The sequence below is a fragment of the Rhipicephalus microplus genome, chromosome 3, assembly GCF_043290135.1.
Source record: "Rhipicephalus microplus isolate Deutch F79 chromosome 3, USDA_Rmic, whole genome shotgun sequence".
NCBI classification, from domain to species: Eukaryota; Metazoa; Arthropoda; class Arachnida; order Ixodida; family Ixodidae; genus Rhipicephalus; species Rhipicephalus microplus.
This window is the reverse complement of record NC_134702.1, coordinates 16,146,991-16,173,396: the sequence shown is the minus strand read 5'-3', so window position 1 is coordinate 16,173,396 and position 26,406 is coordinate 16,146,991. Positions and strand designations below refer to the sequence as shown.

The 26,406-nt window shown below is 46.7% G+C and overlaps 1 protein-coding gene across 2 annotated transcripts in view; it reads right to left on the bottom strand.

The window, feature by feature from the left end:
- Window positions 1-26,406, bottom strand: part of LOC142803606 (neuronal acetylcholine receptor subunit alpha-7-like) — a 51,245-nt gene that overhangs the window by 4,909 nt on the left and 19,930 nt on the right. Inside the window, exon 4 of one of the 2 annotated variants that reach the window (XM_075888956.1) lies at window positions 3,714-3,800. The exons of the other annotated variant lie outside the window; for it this stretch is intronic. Within the exon in view, the coding sequence (XP_075745071.1) occupies window positions 3,714-3,800 (87 nt within the window). The remainder of the gene's footprint in view (window positions 1-3,713; window positions 3,801-26,406) is intronic. 2 annotated transcript variants of the gene reach the window in all.

Sequence of the window (26,406 nt, the reverse complement as noted above, 5' to 3'; positions counted from 1 at the left end):
ACCGCGTAGCTAGCTAACTGAATAGTGCGTCATTGGAATTGTCATTGGCAAAAAAAGATTAATAACTTATCTATTTTTACCGAAGAGTAGACTGCTCTGTCATGTACCTAAATTTTACAGTACGCTTTACAGGATTTCGCAGTTGTTTTTGTGGTATTGTATTCTAGGTACATATCCAACTGAACGAACTGTAGTCAAGAATAGTGCAATGGAGTTTGGAATCAGATTACGCGCGAAGTCATAACTAAATGTCACGAAGACCACTGGCGTTTGGCGAGTCGAGGAGTTTGTTACGTTATACTACAAAGACAACGCACCTGTTGACGGACGGCATGTACTCTGGTGAGACGATCCTGCCTGTTCGTATATACGTTCTCAAAGCGGCGCTAATAGCCATTCGTCATATCGATGAAACGAGGCTTGAGGTTGTAATGATGAGCACTGTAGTTGAGTTTATTTTACAGAAAATCATGCGCCGACTAGGACGGCCGCTCGAGAGCTGCGCGTGGCACGCTGCATATCAGCTTAACTCTTGCGACCAATAATTGTAAACTTGCACCTCGTATGGGTCTCTCAGCAAGAGAGTGACACTAGTAAGACGACAAGCGTGAAAAGCGTAAATATTTAGTTTGCTGCCTTCGTAAGTACTGACCATGGCATGTTTAGGCATTGGAACTGCAGACTCATTGAATTGGCCGGCTTCTGAACCGTTTAATACTGTTTACGACAAAGAAAATGAGCCTTTAAATATAAACTTATTTCTTTCATAAATACACTAGGTGTTTCGAAACGGGAGAGTTTATTTGCACATCGGGTGTGCTGGGTCACGTGACGTGACTAAATACACCTCTGACGCTATCAACAAACCTGCACAACGTTGTCGACTCTTAACTGGTGCAATAGTTATGCTGGTAAAATTGGAAGAAGGGTGAAGCGGCTGAGGGTTGGTCACTCGCCCCTCAGTGACTCGGGCTAACTACTGACACCGGCGAAATAGCGATGCTTATAGAAGGCTATGATTAAGCTTGCCTTTTGTTGAATCTGTATGTGGGTGGTATGACGTCACACGACGTGCCCACGGCGATGTCAAACTATCGCAACAGAGTTTTTACCACGGGCTCCTCGGCTATCACGTTTTGTTTTGATGGCGATATACACTGAAACGGAAAAGCGACGTTCCAATTCGGGTCAGGTAACTTGGAGCTATCAGGTGCAAATGAGTTCACCCATGCACTCAGAGCTGTTACGAAGAACCAGACTCGGTCCGCAACGAGTGTGTTCGCGATGCCATCCCGGCAATTTTTTTTTTAAACTGGCATCGTCGCTTTAGAGCTCCACTTGGATTTAGAGCGCACGAGTGCAGAGTGTGGCAGAGGCAGGGTGAGGGGGAGTCACTCATGAGCGAGGAGGGCCACAGTGGAGGCCATGCTTCACAGCAGCGTGGACACAACGGGATCGTGAGTGGAGCACGGTTGACGGAGCGGAAGACAAGGACAATGCGAGGGCCTAAAGCACCGGTCTCGTAACAGGGTATATCGAATTTCAGGCTTGTCGCCCTGACGGTATTAAAGAATTTGCATGTACATGTTATCAAGCGTTGAACTACGTAAGCAGTAGCAACAGTCGTTTACTACGCAGTCTGTAAGAGGGTTCCAGCCTTAGGCGTGCACCCTGGGGAAGGGGTGGGGGGCTCATGGGGTGGCCACCCATCTTAAGATACCTAAGAGGGGCGGGGGTGAAAAGCCGAACCCATGTTTTGACCTAATTGGTGGAATGGCAGGGAGGGGGCGGAAGGGGGGCGCTGTGGTGAACCTTCGCCCCTCGGGAAAGAGACCCCGCGTAAGCTTATGGTCCCAGCTATCTATGAATACGCTCATGAGAATCTAACTCTCCCATAGTTCGACGCACGGGCTGATAAACTATTTTATAATTGAATGCAGCAAACATATTGCTGCTTCTGCGGGCATGACAGAGCTATATTTCTAGACATAGAAGAAAATATGACGGAAGCAAATGGTCGTGAACTTTGCCTGAGAAATCAAATAATGCGTGACTGCGTCTGTACATCAGTCTCTGACGCTGAGGATTTCATGAGCTGAAACTTGCCTTGGTGTAAAGAAGGTTTGTACTAATAACGTGCGTACCAACCTTGGACTGTACCTTAACACAATTCTACACTGAGGGTATAGGCAAAAAGAGCCCGCTATTTTTCAAAGAGCCGATACCAGATTCGACTTTTCGCACTGGCGTGGACCAATCCCGTGACAAAAAACGACTTGCTACTTGATGGCTCGTTACATATGACGGGCTATTACTAGGTGTAGGAGTCGAGGGTTTATTACAGTTTACATCGGTCCTCGCTCTGTCACTGCCTTCCGCTCTCGATATTCCTCAATATTTTTTTAGGAACAACCATGACCAAATGAAAGGGCTTTTTTTTGTAACGTCATCGACCTCACTTCACGGGGTCCGCACCTATGAGAGGCAGAGCGTCTGAAGTGACGGGAATTTTTTCGCAAATGAGCAGCATGAAGACGATCAACGAGAGCAGAATGGTGACGCCTGCGAGCAGAAAGAAAAAAAAAGTGTTGCGCCTTTTTTAAGCACGCTGCTATGAACTTCACCAGGGGTCACGTTTGGAGACGTACCACTCCATGGAGAACTCCATTCAGCGAACAGCTTACCACCTTCTCCGGTTGACGACGTCGGCAGCTTCCTTGGCAGTTCCTAGTCGATGCCGTTCTTTTTCGCAGAAACCTTGGTCGAGTTGAACGCACAGCACATGTCCTTCCTACAAGCTTGCTTTTTTTTTTTCAACTGGGACAGTTAAGAGCGCGTGAGCGCTACAGTGCCCTCACCCAAATGCTACACCTTGTAAATTTGACACCTCGAGAAAATTTATGCCGAGAACATGTTTGGGATGTGTCCATACGCAAGAGGTTATTTTGTTTACTTTGATATAACATGTAATAATATACTAAGATTATAATATTTTCCTTCTATACTGCTAGATTCTTTTTAAAAAAAGAGCACTGATATAGAGCTAGCTTTTGGAAAGTAGTGACCACAGAAAAATGAGAAAAATGTTATTAAAAAGATTAGCACGAGCGACAGTTCTGGCCGATCATTGATTGCGGTAATCTTTTCCGCGGTGACCGTTTATATTGTTCATGGTAAACTGGTAGTGGAGAGGTATACACGGCCCACAAGAAAAGAAAGACGCTAGACGACGTGCCGTGTCTCATTTTCTTGTATGCCACGTATATACCCCCTGCCCGCCCCCTTCAGTTATCATGAACCAACACATCTTCGCCCCACATTTTGTTTCGCCATACATATTGAGCACTTATACAGGTGACTTTTCAACATTCAAGTCACAAGCAGTAACAACTTAAGCTCTACTTTAACTCTGTGAACCAGTGCGCATAACAATGACCAACTCCGATAGCAGGCAAGAAAGAAAACAAAAACAAATCACAGTCCACTAAAGTAGAAACTTACATCACAAGCACTACACAAGAGATCACCAACAAGATGAACGAGCGACATGGTTGCACTGTAGACAGACAATACATTGCACCGAAAGAGACATCATCCGTCAGTAAACTAGACACGAATGGTACAAGCACAACCACCATCACCACCAATCAACCAGAGTGCGGCAGAGACCCGCCGCGACGAACATGCAGGGGTCGGGGTGTAACCCGGCGCACCTATTATGGAGACAGCATCGGACGTCGGAGGCATGGTCTCGGCGAGCTGGAGCATGAATACCGTCAGGGACAGCAAAATGGTTACACCTGCGCGCGCCACCGGACAGCGAAAGACATCGGAGTTGTTAGAGGCCACTGGCTGATACGCATGCTTACCAGACACGTTAAATAGACAGAAAAAAAAACTGTTTGTCTCGTGTTCAGAGTTCAAGCTCATTTACATGACGAAAATTCAGGAGTTTTCAAGGGTGTTCGAGGTTATGCGTGTAAATTTTCAAGGATTAATTAACACTGTCTGTTAGAAACCCAAATAACAAATGTTCAGGAGAGGATAATGGCTTGAAATAACTAGAATCCCTCGAAAAAGGGTAACATCACTAGAGTAGACGTCAAAAACGTGGCCTCAAGGTCATTTTCTTTCTAGGCAACTTTCAAGCATTGTTTCTGGAAAGTTGCATAGGTAATCATTCTCAGTATGACACAAATTGCAAACTTTTATTCAGACAGGAAAAATTAAGGAACACACTTTTAGAAAAAAAAGGTAGCAGTACTTGCTAACTTTGGGGTAGTAATAGTTTGTCACATATATGTTACACAACCCTGGTAGTAAGCACAGTTTGTAACGGCGAGGGTGGTAGCAGTTACTACTTTTGCTGTTACTACAAGCATTTAGTAACTGTTACTACCCTAACCGCTACCACCCATGGGTAGTAACCTAATTGATGATTGATTTGTGGGGTTTAACGTCCCAAAATCACCATATGATTATGAGAGACGCCGTAGTGGAGGACTCCGGAAATTTTGACCACCTAAATTCTTTCACGTGCACCCAAATCTGAGCACACGGGCCTACGACATTTCCTCCTCCATCGGAAATGCAGCCGCCGCAGCCGGGGTTTGAACCCGCGACCTGCGGGTCAGTAGCCGAGTACCTTAGTCACTAGACCACCACGGCGGGGCCATGGGTAGTAACCTATATATATATACTAGCCTGTTAATTCATTTTGGCCTATTATTTCTTCATTGCCAATGCTGATCAACCAGTGTTCAAGTACTACACAACTTCGGGTGATGTAGCGTGGTGTACCATGATCGCGAAGGATACATAGACCTAATAAGTTTACTATTTTCTTACGCATACGGCATTGAGTAAGCGTGGGGTATATATAGCACTTACTTTGCAGGTACATGTCTGGCACAGGGAAATACTTGTGTTTCAGAATGTTTCAGGTCAACATCGTTGCCTTTCTGCAGCACCCATTTTTCATTAGTCGGTGCAATCACACTCAAAACAATAGGTGGTGGAGATGAACTAGTGGTGCACTTTGAGGCTGCACTACTCCGACAACAAGCTATCATCCCAGGCAACCACTAAGCGAAAGGCGAATAACGCACCTGCGTCAAGGGAGACTCCGCGATGCTAGTGCGGCCAATGTTTTTCGCTGTTGGCGAAATTATTCAATCATTGCCTCCAAGATTCTCAATCTCAGCGGCTATGCTTCATAAGCATCGTCATCGAATCGTTCTTTATTAGCGCTATACTAAGTGTTATGCCAGATTGCTTCCCTTGCCCGCTAACAGACGGCAGCCCCCCCCTCCCCCCCAACACAGAACGCGTGAAAGATATAAAGCGTGTTCGTGGTGTATCGTGCGTCTGCGTCGGTAGCTTTGTGTTTAGGTCACCGGGCACTTGTCGCGGCATGATAGATCGAAGATTCAATCGACGGCAGCGAAGCTTCTTTTTTCTCTCGACCGTTAGCGTCCATTTTAATAACGTCATATCCGTGACGGAAATACATTGCTGAAGTCTTGGTGAACATCCGCATAAATCACTTTCGTATTAATAAACAACTTGAAAAAAACCAATAGCGTCCTGTGAGTCTGTGTCGGCTTTCGTGTTTGTGTCATATCATTCTCATAGATAAGTGTTTGCGTCATCATGAAATTTCTTTGTGACTATATTATCACTTTTTCAAATACAATACCTCCACTGTCTCCTTGTTTCCTTTCCTTTCCTCTAGGTAACACGCAGCTATTCGCTGACGAGAGCTTACCCGGATAGTAACGCAAAGCACCACATACCTGCTGTATATAAAGGCAGGGGCACATACGCACCGACAACTATTCACACATTTGTTCAGCCCTCCGTACTGTACGTCGGCTCTAAGTCTTTATTGCTTTGCGTGGATAGGAACACAGGAAAACACGTGCCAACAACCATGAAACGAAAAGACTACGCAACTAAGGTTTATGGCAGTATTTGACCATGTCTAAATAAAATAAACGATGTTCCTTAAACCCACTCCAACTCAATTCTGGGATTCACTTAGGAGGGATAATCTATGTGACCTTTAAAAGTCACTATGGCTGAATTGCATGTGTAGTAAACGAATCTTGATTTTCTCGTCTTATATTATATCTGCCCTATTTCTGCTTTTTTTTAGTTCAATATTTTAATTGTGTTTTTATTCCTCCTCTGCATTTGCCAACCACTTCTTTCCTCGTAGAGGTGTAATTAAGGCTCCTTAGAATATTCCACGGTAAACTACAAAAGCGTAGATTTTTCCGACTCACTGATTATAGGGCAGATTGACTGAATAAATTGTTTTTTGACAAAATTAAGTAATTAAATGATTGATTAAGCAAGCGGTTTTAAAGTTGCAGACAGACACCGGGTCAGAACTTGCAGCCTTTTCATCCACGCTTGAAAAGCCTAAGGAAAAGGGCTGCAAGTACGACGATGACGCTGCACAGATTCAACAGACACCAGCCACCCGCTTCAGCTGTCAATTCTCTTCAGTTTTGTAAGGAGAAATAAATAATGGTTCTGAGAACAACAACGCCTGCCAAAAAAAAATCTTTATGTAATTATTGAGAACAAAGAACTGTCGCCAGCCTATCTTAACCACCTTAATCACGGTGTTCTCATTCCGAGTGCCGAAGAACACAAGCGCTTTGTTGTTTTTTTTACTTCTTGTTTTTCATCGCAGTCATGTCTCGTTAAATTATTTTGCCGCCGTTGCTGCGCCTTAAGACCTCTTCCAATTTAGGTAATGCAGAAGCCGAGGCCAGACGCTTTTTATCCTTCCTGCACAACTTTTATCGGTGAATATAAACAAGAAAAAAAAGCAGACGGAAAGTAAAACAGAAAAAAAAAAACTTCATTTGGGATTACATGGAAGTTAACGTCTGCTCGACTATGTAACCGTGTTGCTTTGGTTATGGCGATTCAGGCAGACACCCGGCATTTAATATTTCGGTGCCAGAGACAAAACGTTCCGACAACGACATAACCACGAAAGGGCAAGCGAAGGACAGTGTGAAGCATTCAAGACAATAAAAAAACGTACCGACTGCAATTAAGGGCCTTATATTTGCTATAACACAGCCCCGTTTCCTCAGAACTTGCAGCTCTCTCTCGGAGCAAAGCATTAATTTTTTAATCTTTAATTACACTGTCGCTGCACTTTCTGTCTTATGAGTAAAATCGTTAGATTACTATTGGAGATGACATACAGGCGGAGAGTGATTCGAAAGGTAGATGATTAAGCTTGTCTGTTCTGTTTAGTATTTATTTGAGTGCTAAATAGTCCAGACTCATCTACCATTACCTAAGGCTTAAATCTAAAATACATAAATATAAATACTGTATCGCATATGCAGTGTGACATTGTACATGCATAAATATAAAAGTTGCGCGAGAAAACGGTAACGCTGAGCACCAATGTTTGCGTCGGCTGTAGTTGTCTGTCATATAATTGAAGGTTTCGATAGATAGATAGATAGATAGATAGATAGATAGATAGATAGATAGATAGATAGATAGATTTGATCTTCAGGTCTGCATAACATATTTTTGCATTCTGCTTTCAACAGAATGCAGCCATAGTGGCACAGGTAACCAAGCTAGTGTCACTGCAGTACAGTGCATTACAGTACAGTACATTACAGTACACTACAGTACCGTACAGTACACCAATATACAGTGGCAGCCAGTATGGAGTATATACAGCTGCATCGTGTAGTGCACGGTACTGCGCGTCTGCGAACAAAATTTCGCAGCATCGCGGTTCTATAAATCATGATGATGAGCAGCGAATGAGCCTCTCAAGAGCGTTGGGCTTCTTCATCAGCGGCTCAGTACGCAATATGTTCTAACGCTGTCTGTGAGTGACATGGAGTTTGGTCACTTCGTGCCGACGACTAATCCTCTACTCTGTCACTGCCAGGGAAACACGCCTTCAGATATTTGGCGCATTGGCCTGAAATCAAGCTCCTCGCTCCGACACATTATATCAGAATTTCGAGAGAGTGCGTTTCTTTCCTTCATGTAATTAAATCTTTGTGTCGTTCTGCCCTTTATTAATTTTTTTTGTTCCTGCTTAACCCTTCCATTCCCCAGTGGAGGTTAGTGAACCCGATAGTTTTCTTCTTGTTAGCCTTCCTGCCTTTCATTTGAGCTTTCTCAAGAAAAAAAAGGAAAGAAAACACATAAAAATTCATTACTTCAGCGGACCGGCGATCAAGTGGTTTGCATATGGTACGCCAGCTATATAGACCGTCGGTCTCACCGCACTGTCCACGTAGTCGTTTCAGCGGGGCTTAAGGCACAATCTTATAATCTCCAAATCCAGTCACCTCCTTCGTTCGTTTTCTTTCTTTCTTACATCGCTGGTAGACGCAGCCGGGCGCAGCGTCAAGCAAGCGCAATGCCGACAGATAGAGCGGAAGGGAAGGTGACGCGACGTCGGCGGAAGGGTGCGAAGGGTGTGCTTTCACGCCGCAGTTGGTCCACCCTCCACTACCGTGGTCTCCAAAGACTACGAGCTTCGATGCGGCTCTCCGGTCAGGTGACTTCGATCGATCCAAGCTTTTCTTTCTCTTCTCCGTAGCTGGCCCACCTTGTTGCTTTCTATGCGCAGAGCTTCTGGCCTCCTCCACCCCCGATTGCGGACCTTCTTCGGCGCGCTCGCGCCCAAACCCCAGACCCTAACCCCCTCCCCACCGTTCACTCGGCCTTCTCTGAAAAGCCTCCTTCATTGACTCCTCCGCTAACAGGGTCTCCGGCACCTCACCGCAGCGAGCACTCTCTCCGAAACAGCTGTTGCTTCCTCTCAGGGAGCGAATGAGGCCAGGATTTGGCAGCTCGGACAACAGGCACGTCTTGGGTCCTGATAGCGTTTCGTTGTCGCGCGTCACGCGAGACGCGCAACACCTCGGGGGATCTCGCAGTCCCTTCTTCCTCGTTATATGTCGAAGAAAAGCCAGCGCCTACCCACCATTACGAGCAGATACTCCGGATGAATAGCGGGAGAAAAGGCACGATGACCGTGTCCGAACGGAAATCTCTGAATGACATCAGTCAGGTGTTGGTGTTAGGATAGGGGAAGTACAGAGAAAATAAGAAACCAGAGGAGACGGATGTGCGAAAGATTTCTGAACAAAATAAAAGTGATTTTATCGAGTTCTCGTACCTTTAGTTTTAGACATAACTATAATTAAACAACCGGCAATGAAGCAAATAGAGGTAAAGACGACAGTGCTTGTGCGTTTTACTCGTACCTTAGCATTCGTGACGCACATGGGAAGGAATTAAGTTCGACGTGACGCAACAGGGACCGAGCATACAACCTCGGAGTAGCCCGAACTTACGGGTACCGCAAGTAATCGTGTACTATACGCGCCTTTCTGTATCAGAAAGACGTGTAAAGCTAGAGGTGATACAAATGAAGTGAAAAGCACAGAAGTTATGCAGGGAGGAAAGACGCGGAAAATCACTCAACTGCTAGCTGTTCGATTCACCATTGTAAGGTGAACGAGTGCGAGAAGAGTGACAGGTTGGGGCTATAAAGTCGTAAACGGAGGCACATAAAACTGGCGAGGAAGCGAAGCTAGTAGGGAGAGGCTGTTACACTTTCACTGATGTGAAATGTGGAGACGGAGGAAGCGTGCAGTGTGCGGTGGTGTTTCCGACAGGAAAACCACTGCTCAGAGGCAACAAAGGACATGACGGAAAAGAATAAGAAGTAAATTAATAGGAAGGATGAGGAGGGCCTGACCGAGGGGATTTGCTACAACATTGTTTTGAAATGAAATTTTGATTAGGCACTTGTGCCTCCAAAGCCTGAAACCGCGCATGTAGGAAATGGTGTTTCAGCTAGATAAGCGTCGTCAGAAGACTGATGACGACGACGACGATGATGATTGATGATGATGATGATGATGATGATGATGATTTCTGGAATAATAACATAACCAATCACGGGGGATGGGCCACGAGGCCACCACCACCACTGCGCTCAGTGAACGTGTCCACTAAGATGTAATTTTCTCCTCACTTCCGTTCTAACGTGTGAAACACAAGTGATCGTACCGTGAGATTGGCAGGCCTTTTTCCAAACTAAATACCTCTGTATACACCAGAAGGTTTAAAAAAGTTTGCTGGAGTGGAAGCTCCCGCAATGCTTTGCCAGCAATAGGGAAGCCATCCTTTGCCGTGCAAAAATCTCATAAGCATGCTATTTTCTGGTGGTGTTCATTTAGACATGAATGGGCTTTGACCTGTTAGTCTATAAGCTACGTTAATCATAAAACTAAAGATATTTGTATCTGATGAGATAACCCATAAAGACAAGTATCGGTGACTTAATCTCCAATAAAATTTGTCTTGAGTTCGAGGCTTACTAAAAAAAGCTAGTAACTGGAGGGCACGTTTGAGCACTATTTGAGCAGTAATGGGTTGCCACGTTGAACTCGCTGGGCGTGCGAGGAAAACGCTCCTTCTCAATCGCCAAACGCCAACAGATCATCATGCCCCTAGTAAGATGGCTGCCGCAGCCGCCATCTTACTGTCAGCACGGCTTCACTCGTGGGCGATAATTTCTACTACAGCAACTTTTTAAAACCTCCTTCGTCTCTACTTTTGGCTTGGGGCATAGATTCCACGCATTCATCAGTTCTTTCCTCTAAAGCAGGAAGGCCATGATTAAGATAGGAGATCTGAAATCAGAACCCTTCGTTCTTGGCTCCAAAGGTACGCTACAGGGTTCGGTGGTCTCACCACTTCTGTTCAATATCGCTATCTGTGAGCTTTCCAAGAGGCTCTCGCAAGTACAAGGCATATGTCATACCCTTTACACCGATAACATCACTGTCTGATGAACGGGTGGCAGTGAGGGCAGAGTAGAAGAGGCACTCCAACAGGCTGTAGGATACACCGAAGCTTTTCTTAGTTGCACTGGACTACGACTCACTCCAACCAAGCCGGAACCTTTTTTTACAGACCTAATAGAAGGGGTGTAAAGCCTCGAGGCTGGGTTCCCCTTCCAGATATCAACATAGTGCTTCGCGCCAGCTCAGGTCATATCATCCCTAGGGTAGAGGTAATCAGAGTACTTGGAATGACTATAGAGGTGAATGGCACAAATTGACAGACCATAAACAAGCTTATACCTAAAACGGCAAGCATGATTGGGCTTATCCTTAGGGTCTGCAACTCTAGAGGTGGCTTGAGAGAGGACAATTTACTAAGGCTATTCCACGCTTTCTTAATAAGCCACACTACTTACGTTGCTGCCATGCACTGTTGGCAAAGTCATGAAAAGGCCAAGATTATTCTCCTGATCCGCAAGAGCATCAAAAGAGTGTTAGGGGTCCCTTCAGGCACCAGTACGGAACGCCTGATGCAGTTGGGTATACACAACACGTTGGAAGAGATCATCGAGGCACAGCATACGGCTCAGATGGCCAGGATCTCCTCCTCGGCTGCAGGGAGGAGCATCCTGACAATCTTAGGGTATAGTGCGGTAGAAGAGGAACGTAGTCAGTCTCTCACTAAGAAGCAAAGGGCCAACATTGTGGTCGCTCCGTTCCCCCGCAACGTACATCCGCAGCACAACGCGAACAGGTTGTTGGGACTCCGGGTCCTGCCGGTCTCGTTTTCGGTAGCTGGCCCCGTCGCAGGATCCATCGTCCAACAATTCAGCGAGAAAGAATCGCCCGAACAAACGACAGAGATTTATTTACATGTGGAGAAGTGATCAACTGATCCAAAGAGAGAAGAGAGAGTGTGATACAAAACGTCTTCGGCATTTTATAGCACCACGTTGTTGACACTGGGCGCCTTGTCCGCATCGTCAGCCAATACGGTGTCCCCGGCACCTCGGCCACGAGGGAGGGGGAAACACCTCTCACAACACATGGAGTGGCACAACCTAACACGATGTCCATATATGGTCACGGCGCCCTAAAATGTTACCAAACATGGTCACGAACGCACAGCAGATTCCGGAGTTCTCCCGGTGAGAGGAGGAGCCTGAATGGGGAGGTGGGGGTGGACGACCCCGTCGGTCAGGAACCGGTTCTCCCCCAAACTCTTCTTGCTTGGTTCCCTAGGGCCGGTCGTAACAGTCTCTCGCGCGGGGGGGGGGGGGGGGGGGGGGGTGAAGATCTCGATGGGCTGAGGTTTGCAGCCACTGTCCGGAGAGATGAGCGCCGGCAGTCGGTTTGGTGACGCCGGCAGTCGGTTTGGTCCCCCCGTCAGTTCCTGAAACTATGGGACCTCCGAATGTATTACTTACTACTAAAGATGTTACATTGTATCCAAAGAAGCTGAATAAATTGATTGATTGATTGATTGATTGACCATCTTTGATGAAGTAGAGGGCAACACCTGCTTCATTGTGGGCTCAACAGACATCACATACGCACATGAAAACACAACTACTAAGCCGGCGAGCGCCGGACATTTCCGCCAAACTCCACCAGGCAATTTTCCCCTTTAACTGATATTAAAGGAAATACACAATTTATTCAAAATGTTACTCACACTTTAAGGTGACAAAAAACAACAACACTGGAAGCCCACCGAACCCGAAACCCTGGATAGCCGTGTCTTCAACGTTTTCAAACAAGTACACCTAAAAGAGTAAAAAAAAAACAATCACTAGCTCTTGTCTAGGTCAGGAAAAAAAATGCCAGAGTTCTCGAGACATCCTCTCGCGTCAGGGGCATCGACTTAAGCCATCAGCGTTGCCATGGAGTACACCCTTTTTGTAGCGTATTTCAAACGTATATTGTTGCAAAACGAGGCTCCAACGCAGCAGGCGGCCGTTCTTAGAGGACATGGTCTGTAGCCAGGTGAGAGGACAGTGGTCCACTTCCACAATGAACTTGCTTCCGGCAATATAACAAGCCAGTTTCTGGACTGCCCAAACCAAGCACGCACATTCCTTTTCGCTAGCGCTGTAAACCTGCTCGCGAAGGGTGAGTTTCCGGCTAACATAGAGGACGGGATGCTCTTGATCCCCCTCATCCCTTTGACTAAGAACTGCCCCCATGCCTCTATCACTAGCGTCGCATTGGACTATGAAAGGCCTCGAGTAGTCCGGTGAACTAAGCAAAGGTTGGCTCGACAAGGCCGCTTTCAAAACGCGGAAAGCCTTTTCTTTCTCCTCATCCCAGTCGACCATTTGGGGCTCGGTCTTGCGCAACGCGTCAGTAAGAGTGCTGGCAATGTCGGAATATATAGGGATGTACTTACGATAGTAACCAGCTATTCGAAGAAAAGCCCGAATATCGGTTTTCGTTCGGGGCTGGGGAAAGTCTCGGATAGCTGCCACTTTCATTTCAGAGGGACGGCGATGCCCTCGACCGATAACATGCCCGAGATAGAGTACCTCTGCTTGTGCTAGCTGACACTTGGGCGCCTTTACCGTTAAACCTGCTTCGCGTAGGCGTGTCAGTACTGCTCTCAAATGCGCCAAGTGTTCTGGCCAGGACGAAGAAAACACGGCGACGTCGTCCAAGTAATGCAATGCGAAGTCCTCTTGACCACGCAAAACCTTATCCATTAAGTTTGAAAAACAGTAAGGCGCGTTCTTTAGGCCGAAACTCAACACTTTAGGGCGGAATGTCCCCAATGGTGAAATAAATGCAGCATACCGGCTCGCCCTCTCGGTGAGCGGCACCTGCCAGTAACCTCTCACTTGGTCTAGCGTTGAGATAAATTGCGCGCTGCTTACCCTCTCGACGCGTTCCTCAATGTGGGGAATTGGGTATGTGTGGTCCTTGGTGATGAGGTTTAACTTACGATAGTCTACGCAAGGACGCGGATCTTTGCCGGGTACCTCCACAAGAATTAACGGGGAAGTGTAATCACTTTCACACGGCTCAATCACGCCCAATTCCAGCATCCTGTTAACCTCTGCTTTTATTAGCTCAAGCCAGTGAGGTGACACCCGATACGTCTTAGATCTTACCGGTTCCGACGAGGTAAGCTCTATGTCATGAGTGAGGACGAATGTCCGGCCTGGCTCGCTTACAAATCTGTCCTGAAACTCGGTCAAAAGACCACGCAATTCCTGCTTCTGCTTCGTTGTCAGTTGTGACTTTGATACTAAATCCTCAACTCTTTTCTCGATCGGGACTTCGTCCGATTCGGGAGCTAATTCAGGGATTTCTGCCGGAACCTCTTCCGGAACATTTAAAGTCATGTTCACGATGGCTTCCCTCTCTTTGTAGGGTTTGAGTAAGTTGCTATGATACACCTGGTGTGCCTTACGACTTCCTGGTAATTTTACCACATAGTTGGTGTCAGACAATTTTCGAGTAATTTCGGCCGGGCCGACCCATTGCACTTCAAGCTTATTCTTTTGGGAGGGCCTCAACAACATGACCCTGTCTCCTACAGCAAAGTGTCGTGCTTTAGCTGTCCGATCGTAGTAAAGCTTAGCCTTCTGCTGTGCTTTGGTCATCGCACTCTCGGTCAGTTCTTGGGCTTTTGTTAGACGATCCAATAAGGTGAGGACATATTCCACTACTACAGGATCATCACCCTGACCTTCCCACGACTCTCTCAGCATACGAAGAGGAGACCGCAGTCTGCGGCCGTAAACAAGTTCCGCTGGCGTAAACCCTGTTGTCTCATGTGGTGCAGTTCTTAGTGCAAACATTGTTGCAGGTAAGCACATTTCCCAGTCAGTTTTTCGTTCAAAACATAAGGCTCTTAACACTCGCTTCATCACGGAGTGAAGCTTTTCTATCGAGTTCGACTGCGGATGGTAGACTGAACTATGCAATAATTTCACGCCACACCGCTCTAGAAAGGTTGTCGTTAAGGCACTCGTGAAAATCGTGCCCTGGTCTGATTGTATCTCGGCAGGAAAGCCTACCCGGGCAAACACGGACAGAAGTGCGTTCACTACTTCCACGGAACTTAGCTCTTTTAGCGGGACCGCCTCTGGAAATTTAGTAGCTGGGCAGATTAAGGTCAGGATGTGACGGTAGCCTGAAGTTGTCTTGGGTAAAGGACCTACTGTGTCAATTACCAACCGACGAAAGGGCTCCGTGATTACGGGTACCAGCTTCATTGGAAATTTCGCCTTATCTCCCGGCTTACCCACTCGCTGACACACATCGCAAGATTTTACAAACCTCTCTACATCTTTAAAGCATCCAGGCCAGTAGTATTCCTGTAAAAGACGATTTTTCGTCTTCTTTACGTCTAAGTGGCCTGACCATGATCCTCCATGCACCAAACTAAGCAAATCCTGACGATACGCCTGAGGTACGACTACCTGGTCAAACTTTACTCCTCGCCTATCTAGATATTTTCGATAGAGTATGCCGCTCCTCTCTTGGAATCTCACATTTCGTTTGGCGATTCCCTCTTTCGAGCTGTCCTGGAATTGCTTAAGCGTCGGGTCCCCCTTTTGTTCGGTTATTAATGAAGCGGGGCTCACCTGCAGCAGCCGACTTAAATTATCCGAAGTTGGCATGACACACAACCCTTTTGTAGTTCCTAGTACCTGGAATGTGTCACCCTCTGTGCTATCCTCTGTACTACCAGGAATAAGCTTGGGAGCAACGGAATTTTCTATTTGCTCGATCAACGAGGCGTAATTGACCCCTTCCAATACGGGAGGAGGTTCATCGTCGCCTTTAGGAATGGTTGCCTCCGTGACTACGGCTTCTGCAGCCTGTTCTCGCACAAGTCTATTTGTTACCGTGGTGTCCAACTCGCAACCAGGCCCGTTGTCGATTTGGGGCTTGTTTGCCTCAGTGAATGTTGCTCTCGCAGCCAGCGCACGTGCCTTCGATCTAGTCAGTGCCTGCACTATGCCTTCTCCCAACGTTAGACCTTTCTCCTTCAGCATTTGATCTGACTTATTTAAAAATAAGTAAGGATACTGAAAGGGTAGATATGGCGATACCGCGGCTTCCGTTTCCAACGTACCAAATGCGCCTTTAAGGACAACTTTAGCTACGGGAAGGCACTGACTGTTTGCTTCTACGGCTTGTCTAATCCAGGCACAGTCTCCTGAATACTGTCCAGACTGAACAAAGGACGGATGAACTACGTCCATAGTGGCTGCGGAGTCTCTAAGAACCCGACACTGCTTGCCGTTCACGGTAAGGTCGTACATATAGGGCTCTAACAACTTCATGTTCTCGTCGGCTTCATTTATAGATAAAAAGGCCACCTTTTCTTTCGGGCAATGTTTCGCGAAGTGCCCTGTTTCGTGGCAATTGAAACAAGCCGCCGGTTTTTTTGCCTCAAATTTCCTTTTTCTTGCCTCCGCCGACGCCTCATGGTTAGATGCCTTGTTTTCCTCACCCTTTTGTGCGAGACTTGTCGGTTGTTTTCTAAACGGCGCCTTATTCGGTCTTAGGAATTTTTCCTCTTTTGGCTCACTGCTTGCCCCGAGGGCGCGGCGCGTAACGAATTCTTCAGCGAGCTCTGCGGCTTTTGTTACGGTGTTCACGTATGGTCTATCCTGCACCCAGAACCTCACCTTTTCTGGTAACCTTCGATAGAATTGTTCCAGACCGATACACTCGAGCACCTTGTCATGATTCCCATACGCCTTTGCCTCTTTCAGCCACTCCCCCATGTTGGCCATTAACTTGTAAGCAAACTCCGGGTATGAATCATTGCTCTCTTTTACGGCGTTGCGAAATTTTTGTCTGAAACCTTCCGCTGACAACCTGTATTTCTTGAGAAGGCTCGACTTTACCTCACTGTACTCGTCAGCCTCCTCTTTCGTGAGGCGCGCGATTACTTCTGAGGCCTCCCCGGAAGTAGGGACAACAAGCGTTGAGACCATGTATCCTGGCTGAAACCTTGCCTTTCACAAGTTCTCTCAAAGTTGACGAGGAACAGCGCAATGTCCTCCCCTAGCTTGTACGATCTCATTAGGTCCGTCATTTTGAACCTGACCCGCTCTGCGGTACCGGATGCCTCGCTGCCTCCTGCTCTACTATTATGGCTAATCTCTAGCTCGAGGCGCTTCATTTCAAGCTCGTGCTTTCGCATCTTATCTGCCTCGGCTTCTGCCGCTTTCCTTTCGGCCTCCGCCGCCTTTCTTTCGGCCTCTGCCGCTTGCCTCTCCTGAATCTCCTCGACACATTCTGACAGCTCGTCATCCTCCGCCCCCAATGCGAGAATCGCCTCTATCAGCTCTGGCTTTCTTTGAGAGTCCGACACCTCCAGATTCAACTCCCTTGCAAGTAGCAACAACATGGACTTTCGCAGGGATTTCAGATTCATGGCTGCTTCCAGTACCGCTGTCTCTGTTCCACAAAGATTCCTGTCCTGCAACTAATTAACCTTGACGGCAACGACAGCTCTCGATACCTGCCTTGCCTCAAGTTTTCCGTTAACTTAGTCTACAAATAAAGCTTCAAAAAGCTCTTATACGGAATCCTGCCCTCCCACTGTTAACCTTGACGCCACTGACAGAAAGAGCTTAACCAAGCTATCACACAATTTCTGCCTGACGCAAGTTACCTGTTGACCCAATGACCAAGACAGCCCCACTCTACCAGCTTTTACTTAACACATAGAGTAAATGCCTGGTAAAATTTAACAGAGAAAGCCGGCACTCACCCAGTTCGCAGTCATGTCTCCGGCGTCGTGCCTCTCAGAAGTGCCGTTCGATTCTCTTTGGAAGTCGATGAGCTCGTGTCATCCTTCTCCTGTCGTCCCGTTGTTGAACTTTGGGCTCACTCCGTCCAGTGGTCGCTTTCGGGGTTATCGGCATCCCGCCGCTGCCATCCAGTTGTTGGGACCCCGGGTCCTGCCGGTCTCGTTTTCGGTAGCTGGCCCCGTCGCAGGATCCATCGTCCAACAATTCAGCGAGAAAGAAGCGCCCGAACAAACGACAGAGATTTATTTACATGTGGAGAAGTGATCAACTGATCCAAAGAGAGAAGAGAGAGTGTGATACAAAACGTCTTCGGCATTTTATAGCACCACGTTGTTGACACTGGGCGCCTTGTCCGCATCGTCAGCCAATACGGTGTCCCCGGCACCTCGGCCACGAGGGAGGGGGAAACACCTCTCACAACACATGGAGTGGCACAACCTAACACGATGTCCATATATGGTCACGGCGCCCTAAAATGTTACCAAACATGGTCACGAACGCACAGCAGATTCCGGAGTTCTCCCGGTGAGAGGAGGAGCCTGAATGGGGAGGTGGGGGTGGACGACCCCGTCGGTCAAGAACCGGTTCTCCCCCAAACTCTCCTCGCTTGGTTCCCAAGGGCCGGTCGTAACAAGGCGGAAGGCCAGGGGTGAAGCACTGCTCAAGAGTGTTCGTGCAAACCCGGAGTCTGCATGCTTCGTAGATGCGGCGCAATGCGGTCGAACAGCCAACTTCTCGGTCGTTGCAGTTGACCACGCAGGTTGTGTTATTCACTCCGCGTCCGTCAGGAACACCACTCCCGCTAAAGCTGAACAGGTAGCCATAGCTCTCGCTCTCCTTGACGACTCCCGGCAACACATCTATACAGACTCACGAGCGGCAGTACGAGCCTTTGCATCTGGATCGGCTGAAGTAGCTCGCATCTTAGGTAATAGGGATAGTTCAGAACACGCCATAATTTGGTTTCCGGCTCACCTCGGATCACATCTGGCCTCCATGGCAAACCTAGACGAGATCGCCCCCGCCCAAGCACGCGAACTTACTCACCGTGCTGGGCACCCTGCTGGACCTTCAGACTCCAACCTAATGGTCTTTAGGGATGTTCTTCTCACTTTCAACGAGGTGACCAAACATTATCAGCTGTACAGAAGGATTTTCCCGCTTCCTCACATGCAATTTTGTAGGGCCCAGGCATCTACCCTGCACATGCTTCAAACCAGGTCTTACCCCAGTCTTCGTTCCCCCAGCCAGTTTATTGAAAGCATTAATCCAACATGCCCAGATTGTGGCGCCGTATCCACGTTAGAACACATGCTCTGGCATTGCCCCTCATCACGCGAATCTCGGCACATGACCGAAAAGGAATGGAGCTCTGCGCTCAGGAGCTCAGAACTTGCACATCAAGTCTGGGCTGTCCAGAGGGCTCACGACGCGGTGGTGAGGCTCGGCCTACGCGTTCCGACGTGGGACCGGCCCGCTGCTATACCTCAGGACCTCAATAAAGTTCTGTGTCTGTCTGTCCGTCCGTCCGTCCGTCCGTCCGTCCGTCCGTCTGTCTGTCTGTCTGTCTGTCTGTCTGTCTGTCTGTCTGTCTGTCTGTCTGTCTGTCTGTCTGTCTGTCTGTCTGTCTGTCTGTCTGTCCTTGCTGTATACCTCAGATATTTCTTTCATCCATGACCCGCACCGAGAGTCTTGTCCCTTGCTGTGAAAGTGGGTTCTTTATCCACCCATAATTATTTCTTTAGTGGCATCAACATACTCTATGGCTTCAGTTAATTAAAAGATGCATTTATGTTTCCCAGGAGCCTAGCAGTGGTTGGTGTAAAGAACCATGCGTCCAAAGCGTTAGTTCAGGTTGTCGACCTGACTGGTAACCGAAGTTGTGCATGTAGTGAGTGCGTGCTCCATGAACTCCCGAAAAGGTAGCCTAGTTGAGCGAATTGATAAAGTCAGTAGAGCATCAATGTTGTTACTTTCAGTGTTCTCATTAAGCAGTATTTACCCAGAGTACATCGTACTCAGAATCGTCAATCATTTTTTTATCTAAAAACCTTCATCACGGTAGCACACACAATTTTTCTAAGTGACGAATGGGAATATTTATTATCCTCTACTCCTGTTTCAAAAGTCACAGGCAAGAAAAAAAACAACAATGTTGCTTTTTTTGCCAAATAATATGTGATTCCGTTCGAACTTAGTGTTTTGTGTATTTCCTCTTTTTTTTGTTTCCTTATGTGATACGTCATATGTGTGAGTACTGCAGTGCTGTAAGTTACATTGTGTCTATACTCTCTTGTTTGTATGTGCCACTGAAATATTTTTGTTACACAGGCCACTTGTACTCGCCTGAAATGCTGTTACCAGTATCGGGGTCCGAAAACTATTGAAGGACTCTGCTAGGATGCAATAAATTTCTCTGTTTCTATATAAATAGGTAACAATCATATGCGCATAACATGCGCAAAGAGTGGCTCTTTGCAACAAGAGCCCGGGTTGTAGCCTTCAAATATTGCGTTTTTAATTGTTCCGATGTTGCACCTAAGTAAGTGGCCACGTAAAATTGTAGGCTGTCTGCCAGCGTCAAATTGCAGCGGCGTGCAGGAAGTGATCATCGCGATTGTTCAGAAAACAGGAACCTTTCGGATAGCTTTTAAATAGCATTGGTATTTACCTTCTGCAGCTTGTGTGAGCCGTATTATCTATACGGGAGTACTTGAAGTAAACACGACGTGCACTATAACTGCCGTGTGATGGATGGCCCTGATATATATTGTGGGCTCTCCTTACCGTGCCTGTGTAAACCTAGAGCATTTGTGTTCGTTTGCATATTATGACTTCAGATGCTTTCTTCCTTTGCTTCTGTGTCTGTTTTCACTCTCGATTTTCTTTCATTCGTGAGTAACGTGAAATATTCCAAAATTCTCAGTTAGCCCAAATTAACGGTTGTATCTGATGACACTATCCTGATTTTTCGTTCCGAAAGTATAAAAATGTAATACACAGTTTCGAAAACCAAGTCAAAGAGAAAGAAGAAAAAATTGGCCCGAATCTATATGCTACACTGTAAATGTCGTCGAAAGACAATAGTGTTGCGTCTGGAGAGAGTGAACAAAACGTTTATTTGATGTTCTGCGCAAGAAAATCGGTGAATGGTATTCTGCAGGCGCTGCGTTAGATTGCCTCGAGCGTGTGGTGGAGGCGAACGAGCGCATCTAGGCACGTTAGACACAAGTGCCATCTGGCAGTTATCTTCGAAAACGAAGTCGCGCCACCCGCTGAGAAAGATGCGCGCCAGTCTCGGAGGTGATAAGGTGTAGAACGCAAAGCGACGGGCAGGTGCCACCACCGTGACGTCGTAGCAAAGCGTTGGAAACACCTTTCTGAGCATCGCGTTGCACTGTCAGCGCAGTGCGATTAAACGCTACATTTCTTAGTTACTTGTGTGTACGTCTTCTAGTATAAAGGCAAACATAGAAAACATCGAAGCGCTGACGGGGCGCCTCAGATATGCGCAATAATTGCTTTTTAATTGACAATCACACAACTATGAACGCTAAACCTTGAGCAATAATGGTGGGCGTTGCGGATGGGGTTGGCCGTTCGGTGCCGTTTGAAGTATCGTTAGGGCAGACAAATAGACAAGTGTACAGACAGGCAGACCAAAATTTTTCGGTCGAAGGTCCCCAAGAAAGACTATCGTCTTTAATAGGTTTTAGATAAACGCATGTAGTCGCCCTCGCCTACACGAAAGCTTGACCATTTATGCCAATAGCTACTTCTGTTTCGTTCAGAAATCATTGAGGCTTTAAACCAAAGCCGCTTGTACAAACGAACGCACTGGGAACCGAACAACAGTTTAGTGGTGACGAGGTTTGGATACAAGTGCTGGTTGTTCTTTCCTAATAAAACATACCCTCCGAAGTGGCATGAATTCGCCGAAACAACTGTTCTTATCAAAGATTTCAGTTTTTCGCGCAGCTTCGCAATCTTCATGCGATGTTCCCACTGCAATGGGCGTTGTCATGCCACAAAATAGATAATAAAATAAAGAAAACCAGCGAATATACTACGCTTTCGACGTTTCTAACCTTATTTAGACGAACGGGTGGTGTTCTTCTATCACAGCCCTGTCCTGACTGAGAAAGCAAATATTGCGGGATTAGAGAGTAAAAACAGAAAGTAGAAATAAGAAAAAAAGAAAAGAAAAAGACAGCCGCACCAATTTTACCTCGTCTTCACGCACATTTCGCTGAGGCGCTTCGACGTTCTTACGATGTCGAAACAGGGAATTCGCGAAAACCTTTCCACGAAGAGACATTTCTGAGTATGCCTCGCTTGCTGTCCTTGTTTTGTTTAGCTTGTGCTAAGGCTACAAACAAAGCAAACCGTGACTAACGCCCAGCTACCAAAGTGGCCGGTCGAGCCTCCGATCCCCAGCGAACATTGCGACATGGTCTCGTGGACGACCGTTATATCCCCCCCAAAATCAAAGGTAGGGAAAATGGCGCACCCTTCGTGCTCTTTCAGATTCACTCGCGGAGATCGAAAAGCGAGCAAAAGGGTGGAGGCGGGAAGGGGGGGGGGGGGCGCACTCGCAAAGACGTCGTAGTCTTCGTCGGTAAGCCAGCCATACACGGCTTGTGACGGGGGAGAACAGAAGAAATCTCCAATTTTTTGTTTGTATACGTGATATTTCGTTTCATCCGAGACGCCACCGAAACAGGGGCAGCCGCTAGGGCAGAGCAAGCTGTAAGGGGAGGGACACTTTTGAAATATCGTTCCAGACGGCAGGTAAGCCATAAAGCCGTCTGGGAAGAAGGCCTGCCACCCTCCGCCCGTAGGGAGGGAATGAAATCTTTTGCGGTTGTCGTCGCGCGATCGACCGCTCTCTCGCTTTTTACGTCTCTATCTTTTCCCTCTCGCTTGTTTAGTGCATGCACGCGCGTGTGTGGAATTGGAGAGGTCGGTATACACTTCCCCGAGAATAAACTTTCCGTGTCTCTTCGAAACTTTCACTTTTTTTCTTCATCTCCTTTGCTGTCCTCTTCCGCTTATCGGTACGCCGCATCGTCGAGCGCTCATCGTCGTGGCGTTTCTCGGCGAGCGCCTCGAAAAAAGGGACCGACCTCGTTTCTCCCTAACACTCACAAGGAGATCGGCTACGGGCCGCGCCATACAAGCTTCACCCTTTCTTATCTGCCACCATTCGCTCGGCGGCCTCGTCTCTCTCGGCTCCGCGAACGTCTCACCATCCTGTGTTATCCTATAGGGCCAACTCAAGAGGTGGGAAGGGGGGGCGTAAAGGTCTCAAGCTGAACGGAAGCGACTACGACGGCTTTCTTTGGGACGGCCGTGGCTCAAACTTTCCTCAAAAGGGGATACGTGCCTGATTTTGGGGAGACGTAAAAACGCTCCAGGGCGTTCGACCGGCGTAGCGGATTTTCGTTCGTTCTGTCGGTGCAGCGCTTGGAGAAGTGGAGGAGGTGGACGCAACAAAAAGGAAGAAGGCAGGGAGGTTAACCAAAAAGACATCCGGTTGGCTACCCTACAATGGGGGATTCGGGAAGGGGACAAGAAAGACGAGAAAGAGAGAAGAGAGGGAAAAAGTGAATAGGTGAAAAAAAGAAGTGAATAGGTGAAAACGTACTACACGCCACCTGCCAGAACGATGTGAGCGGTGCTTGTCCTCGCTCTTTGCGCAATGTGATGTTTACTTAGGGTTACCTATACAGTGCATTCCTCGAAACATTATGCAGTATGTGGAGATGAAAAATTAGAGGACACGGCATGTCGCTGGAGCTGATGTTTCGACACTCGGACTCGTATTATTGTTCGCTACAAATGTAGAAAACAAGTCCGCTTGACGAAACACTATAGCCCCATCGTCAACTTGTGTCCACAATTTTATCATCTATTGAAACTTCAAATTTCCCCTAGACATGCAATATGTTGTGTGGCGGCAAAGGGGGAATTATGGCATGTGGTGTCAGTGGCACGGAGCATGGCCATGGCATGATAAATGAATATCACATGGGAGACGACTATGACATGGAACATGACTATGGCTAACAGACCTAACCTAGGCGTTCGCTTCCTGGGCGTGTTCGAAAGTTTAAACATGTCAGGTACACGAACCGCCCTGCCGTGCTCTTTGTATTATGTAAGCATTCCTTTCCGGTCAATGTACACGGGACCGGACGCCAAGATAGATAGACGTAGCAAATCAACCTTACCCCTCCTATTCGATATTTTATTCTGGTTGTAGTTTTTTCGATCGTTCTTTTTACTTGATATGGCAGTTGAGATACGTCGAAACGTTATTGTGGTGCCTAATGCATCCTTTATAACTATTTTTTTTCTTTCGTGCTGAGAGTTCCTAGCCGCTAGTCCGGTCAGCTTTTTTGTTTTTTCTTCAAAATGTTGTCGTTGGTGTTGTCGTCCTAAACGAGTACGCCTCCACACCTACTGCGAAGCAACGGTCACGAAAATAGGCCCAACCGCAGTCATATTTGTCGTTGGCGAAAAATGAAAAATGCTATGTAAGATGAAGGTGTGTGTGCGCAGTTAAGCATATACGTAATTCTTGGAAGGCAACTAGCATTTTAGAGACCCAGCAGAAACATGTGGCATAAATGACTGTTTCGTAGTACCAATATTGCTCAATTGCACCTCACCTTTAATATAATAATAATAATAATAATAATAATAATAATAATAATAATAATAATAATAATAATAATAATAATAATAATAATAATAATAATAATAATAATAATAAGACAATAGAGAGCAACCTTCCGCATGTGTCTTGAAAGTTAAAGCAGACACTCAGCTCTCGCAAATTAAAAATGCCATCTAAGCAACGGCTATCTGAGTGATTGCTACTTACGTCCAGCACATCACAGTAAAATCTACTACCGTGGCGTCTTGCTGTTTTCAAACAATCTCGGGTGCTTCTAGCACTGTATGCCCCAATTATTTACTAAGTCAGAACATTAGGCCTGTTCTGCAGCGTCATGTACTTTTAACAAGACGCACACCAACGCAGAACGAAAACAAAAAGCCCAAGGAAAACGAAGCAACGGAATGACAGGGCAGTATCGACTGCGACAGCGAAGTATTAAAATTGCGATCAGCATTGATAAATTCATTCCTGTCAGCTCCACTTCAGGAAGCCCAGAGACGAAACCAGTCACCGTTTCTGTTCAGTTAAGGTATACATGTAATGGCACAAGTACCTTTTCCCGAGAAACCAGTCGAGTTGAGAGAATGTCATTGCATTTAAAAGAAAGTCCCGTCTCTGATTCTCCTGCTTAAGCGATGACATACATTAATTATTCGGGCATTAAAAAAATAAGGAACAACTCTATTGAAGAATTCAAAAGCCATGCAAAAAAAAAGCTCACTGCAGTTGAGCTACTGTGAAACCTAAGTAAGAGCATAGCATGGTCGCGCAGTGATTCCAGATTGCAGAGTCCCCACTGGTCTGTTCACAAAACTGTCGAGGATTGGAATGTCCGTGGTAAGCATGTAGTATTTCCCCGGCACGTGTCGCATCATCTTAGAGATTCGAGAACTAGGCTTGCATTATGCGCAATACTTTCGGACGCTCTTTATCTACTTCCAGCGAGTTACGGCAGTCGAAATCATCGTCGTAGCCACATGAGGAGAGTGTTTGGGAGTTCAAACCTTCCTAAAAATTTTCAGTTTTGTTTGCCCCTGTATACAAGCGCACATTAAAACAGACACACGAATATAGACGAAGTATGGTTGAATCCCCCCACGGAAAAAAAGTCATGACTATGCTGCTGCTTCAGATACGTGTGGTCCGCTGTTAGTTACGTCAGCTTGTTTCTCTCTTGAGATGTAGCCACCAAGCGGCGGTGAGGTGCCAATGGGAGGAGCAATTATGCGCTCTGCGAGACAGTGGCACCCTCTATCGCGTGGTGCAGCGGTCAACGGCATTTGTTCTAAGCATTTTTCTTGATTATAAGTTAGTTGTTGCGATGAACTATTCGAAACCACTGCTTAATAAATTATTGTATACCTTGCTCGTCCATTTTAACCTGATTTCGAGCATTGCTAGCCGCGTATCAAGCCTATATTGAGTGTTTGATTTTCAGTGTGACCACGCCACTTCACCTCTATGCATGAACGTCCAGCTGGGCTCTTAAAGTGCTACGCACTTTAAAATATTACGACGGCGTAGGCTGTATCCTGCGAGAGCATTTAAGGGTGCACATTTTGGTTGCTGTATACACATACGACATCTTTAATCCATGCAACGTGTTTTCATTGACGTAGTTTTTGTTAACTGACATAACCCAGACAACCTGTGAGCAGAAACTTAATTAGAGAACGTCTTGGCACTTTCTACTTCGAGCTCTGTACATTGTTCGCGATGCATGATAAGTGCGATGCATTTGCTGATTGGAAATGAAATAGTCTAAAATTTACGACAAATGGGCTTTAAACTTCTGAACAACATCGAATGAAGTGATTTAAATGGGTGAGGAGTTTTCGTTTCAGTGGCCTTGTGTGCAACCTTTTGTGATTAGTTTGTTGCGAGGCAATGCATTTTCAAGGAACTGCCTCGAAAGTTACCTAACAAGAGCATATTCGCTGTTCACGCGCGCTTGAGTGCATCGATTTCTGAAATTAAACTTTTCCTAATGCTTATTCCCGTCTTGAAAGCCGGCCTGCTGTAAATCAAGATTGGCGGAACGCGTTTATCGCTAAATACGCTCATTCAAAGAACTTTGCAC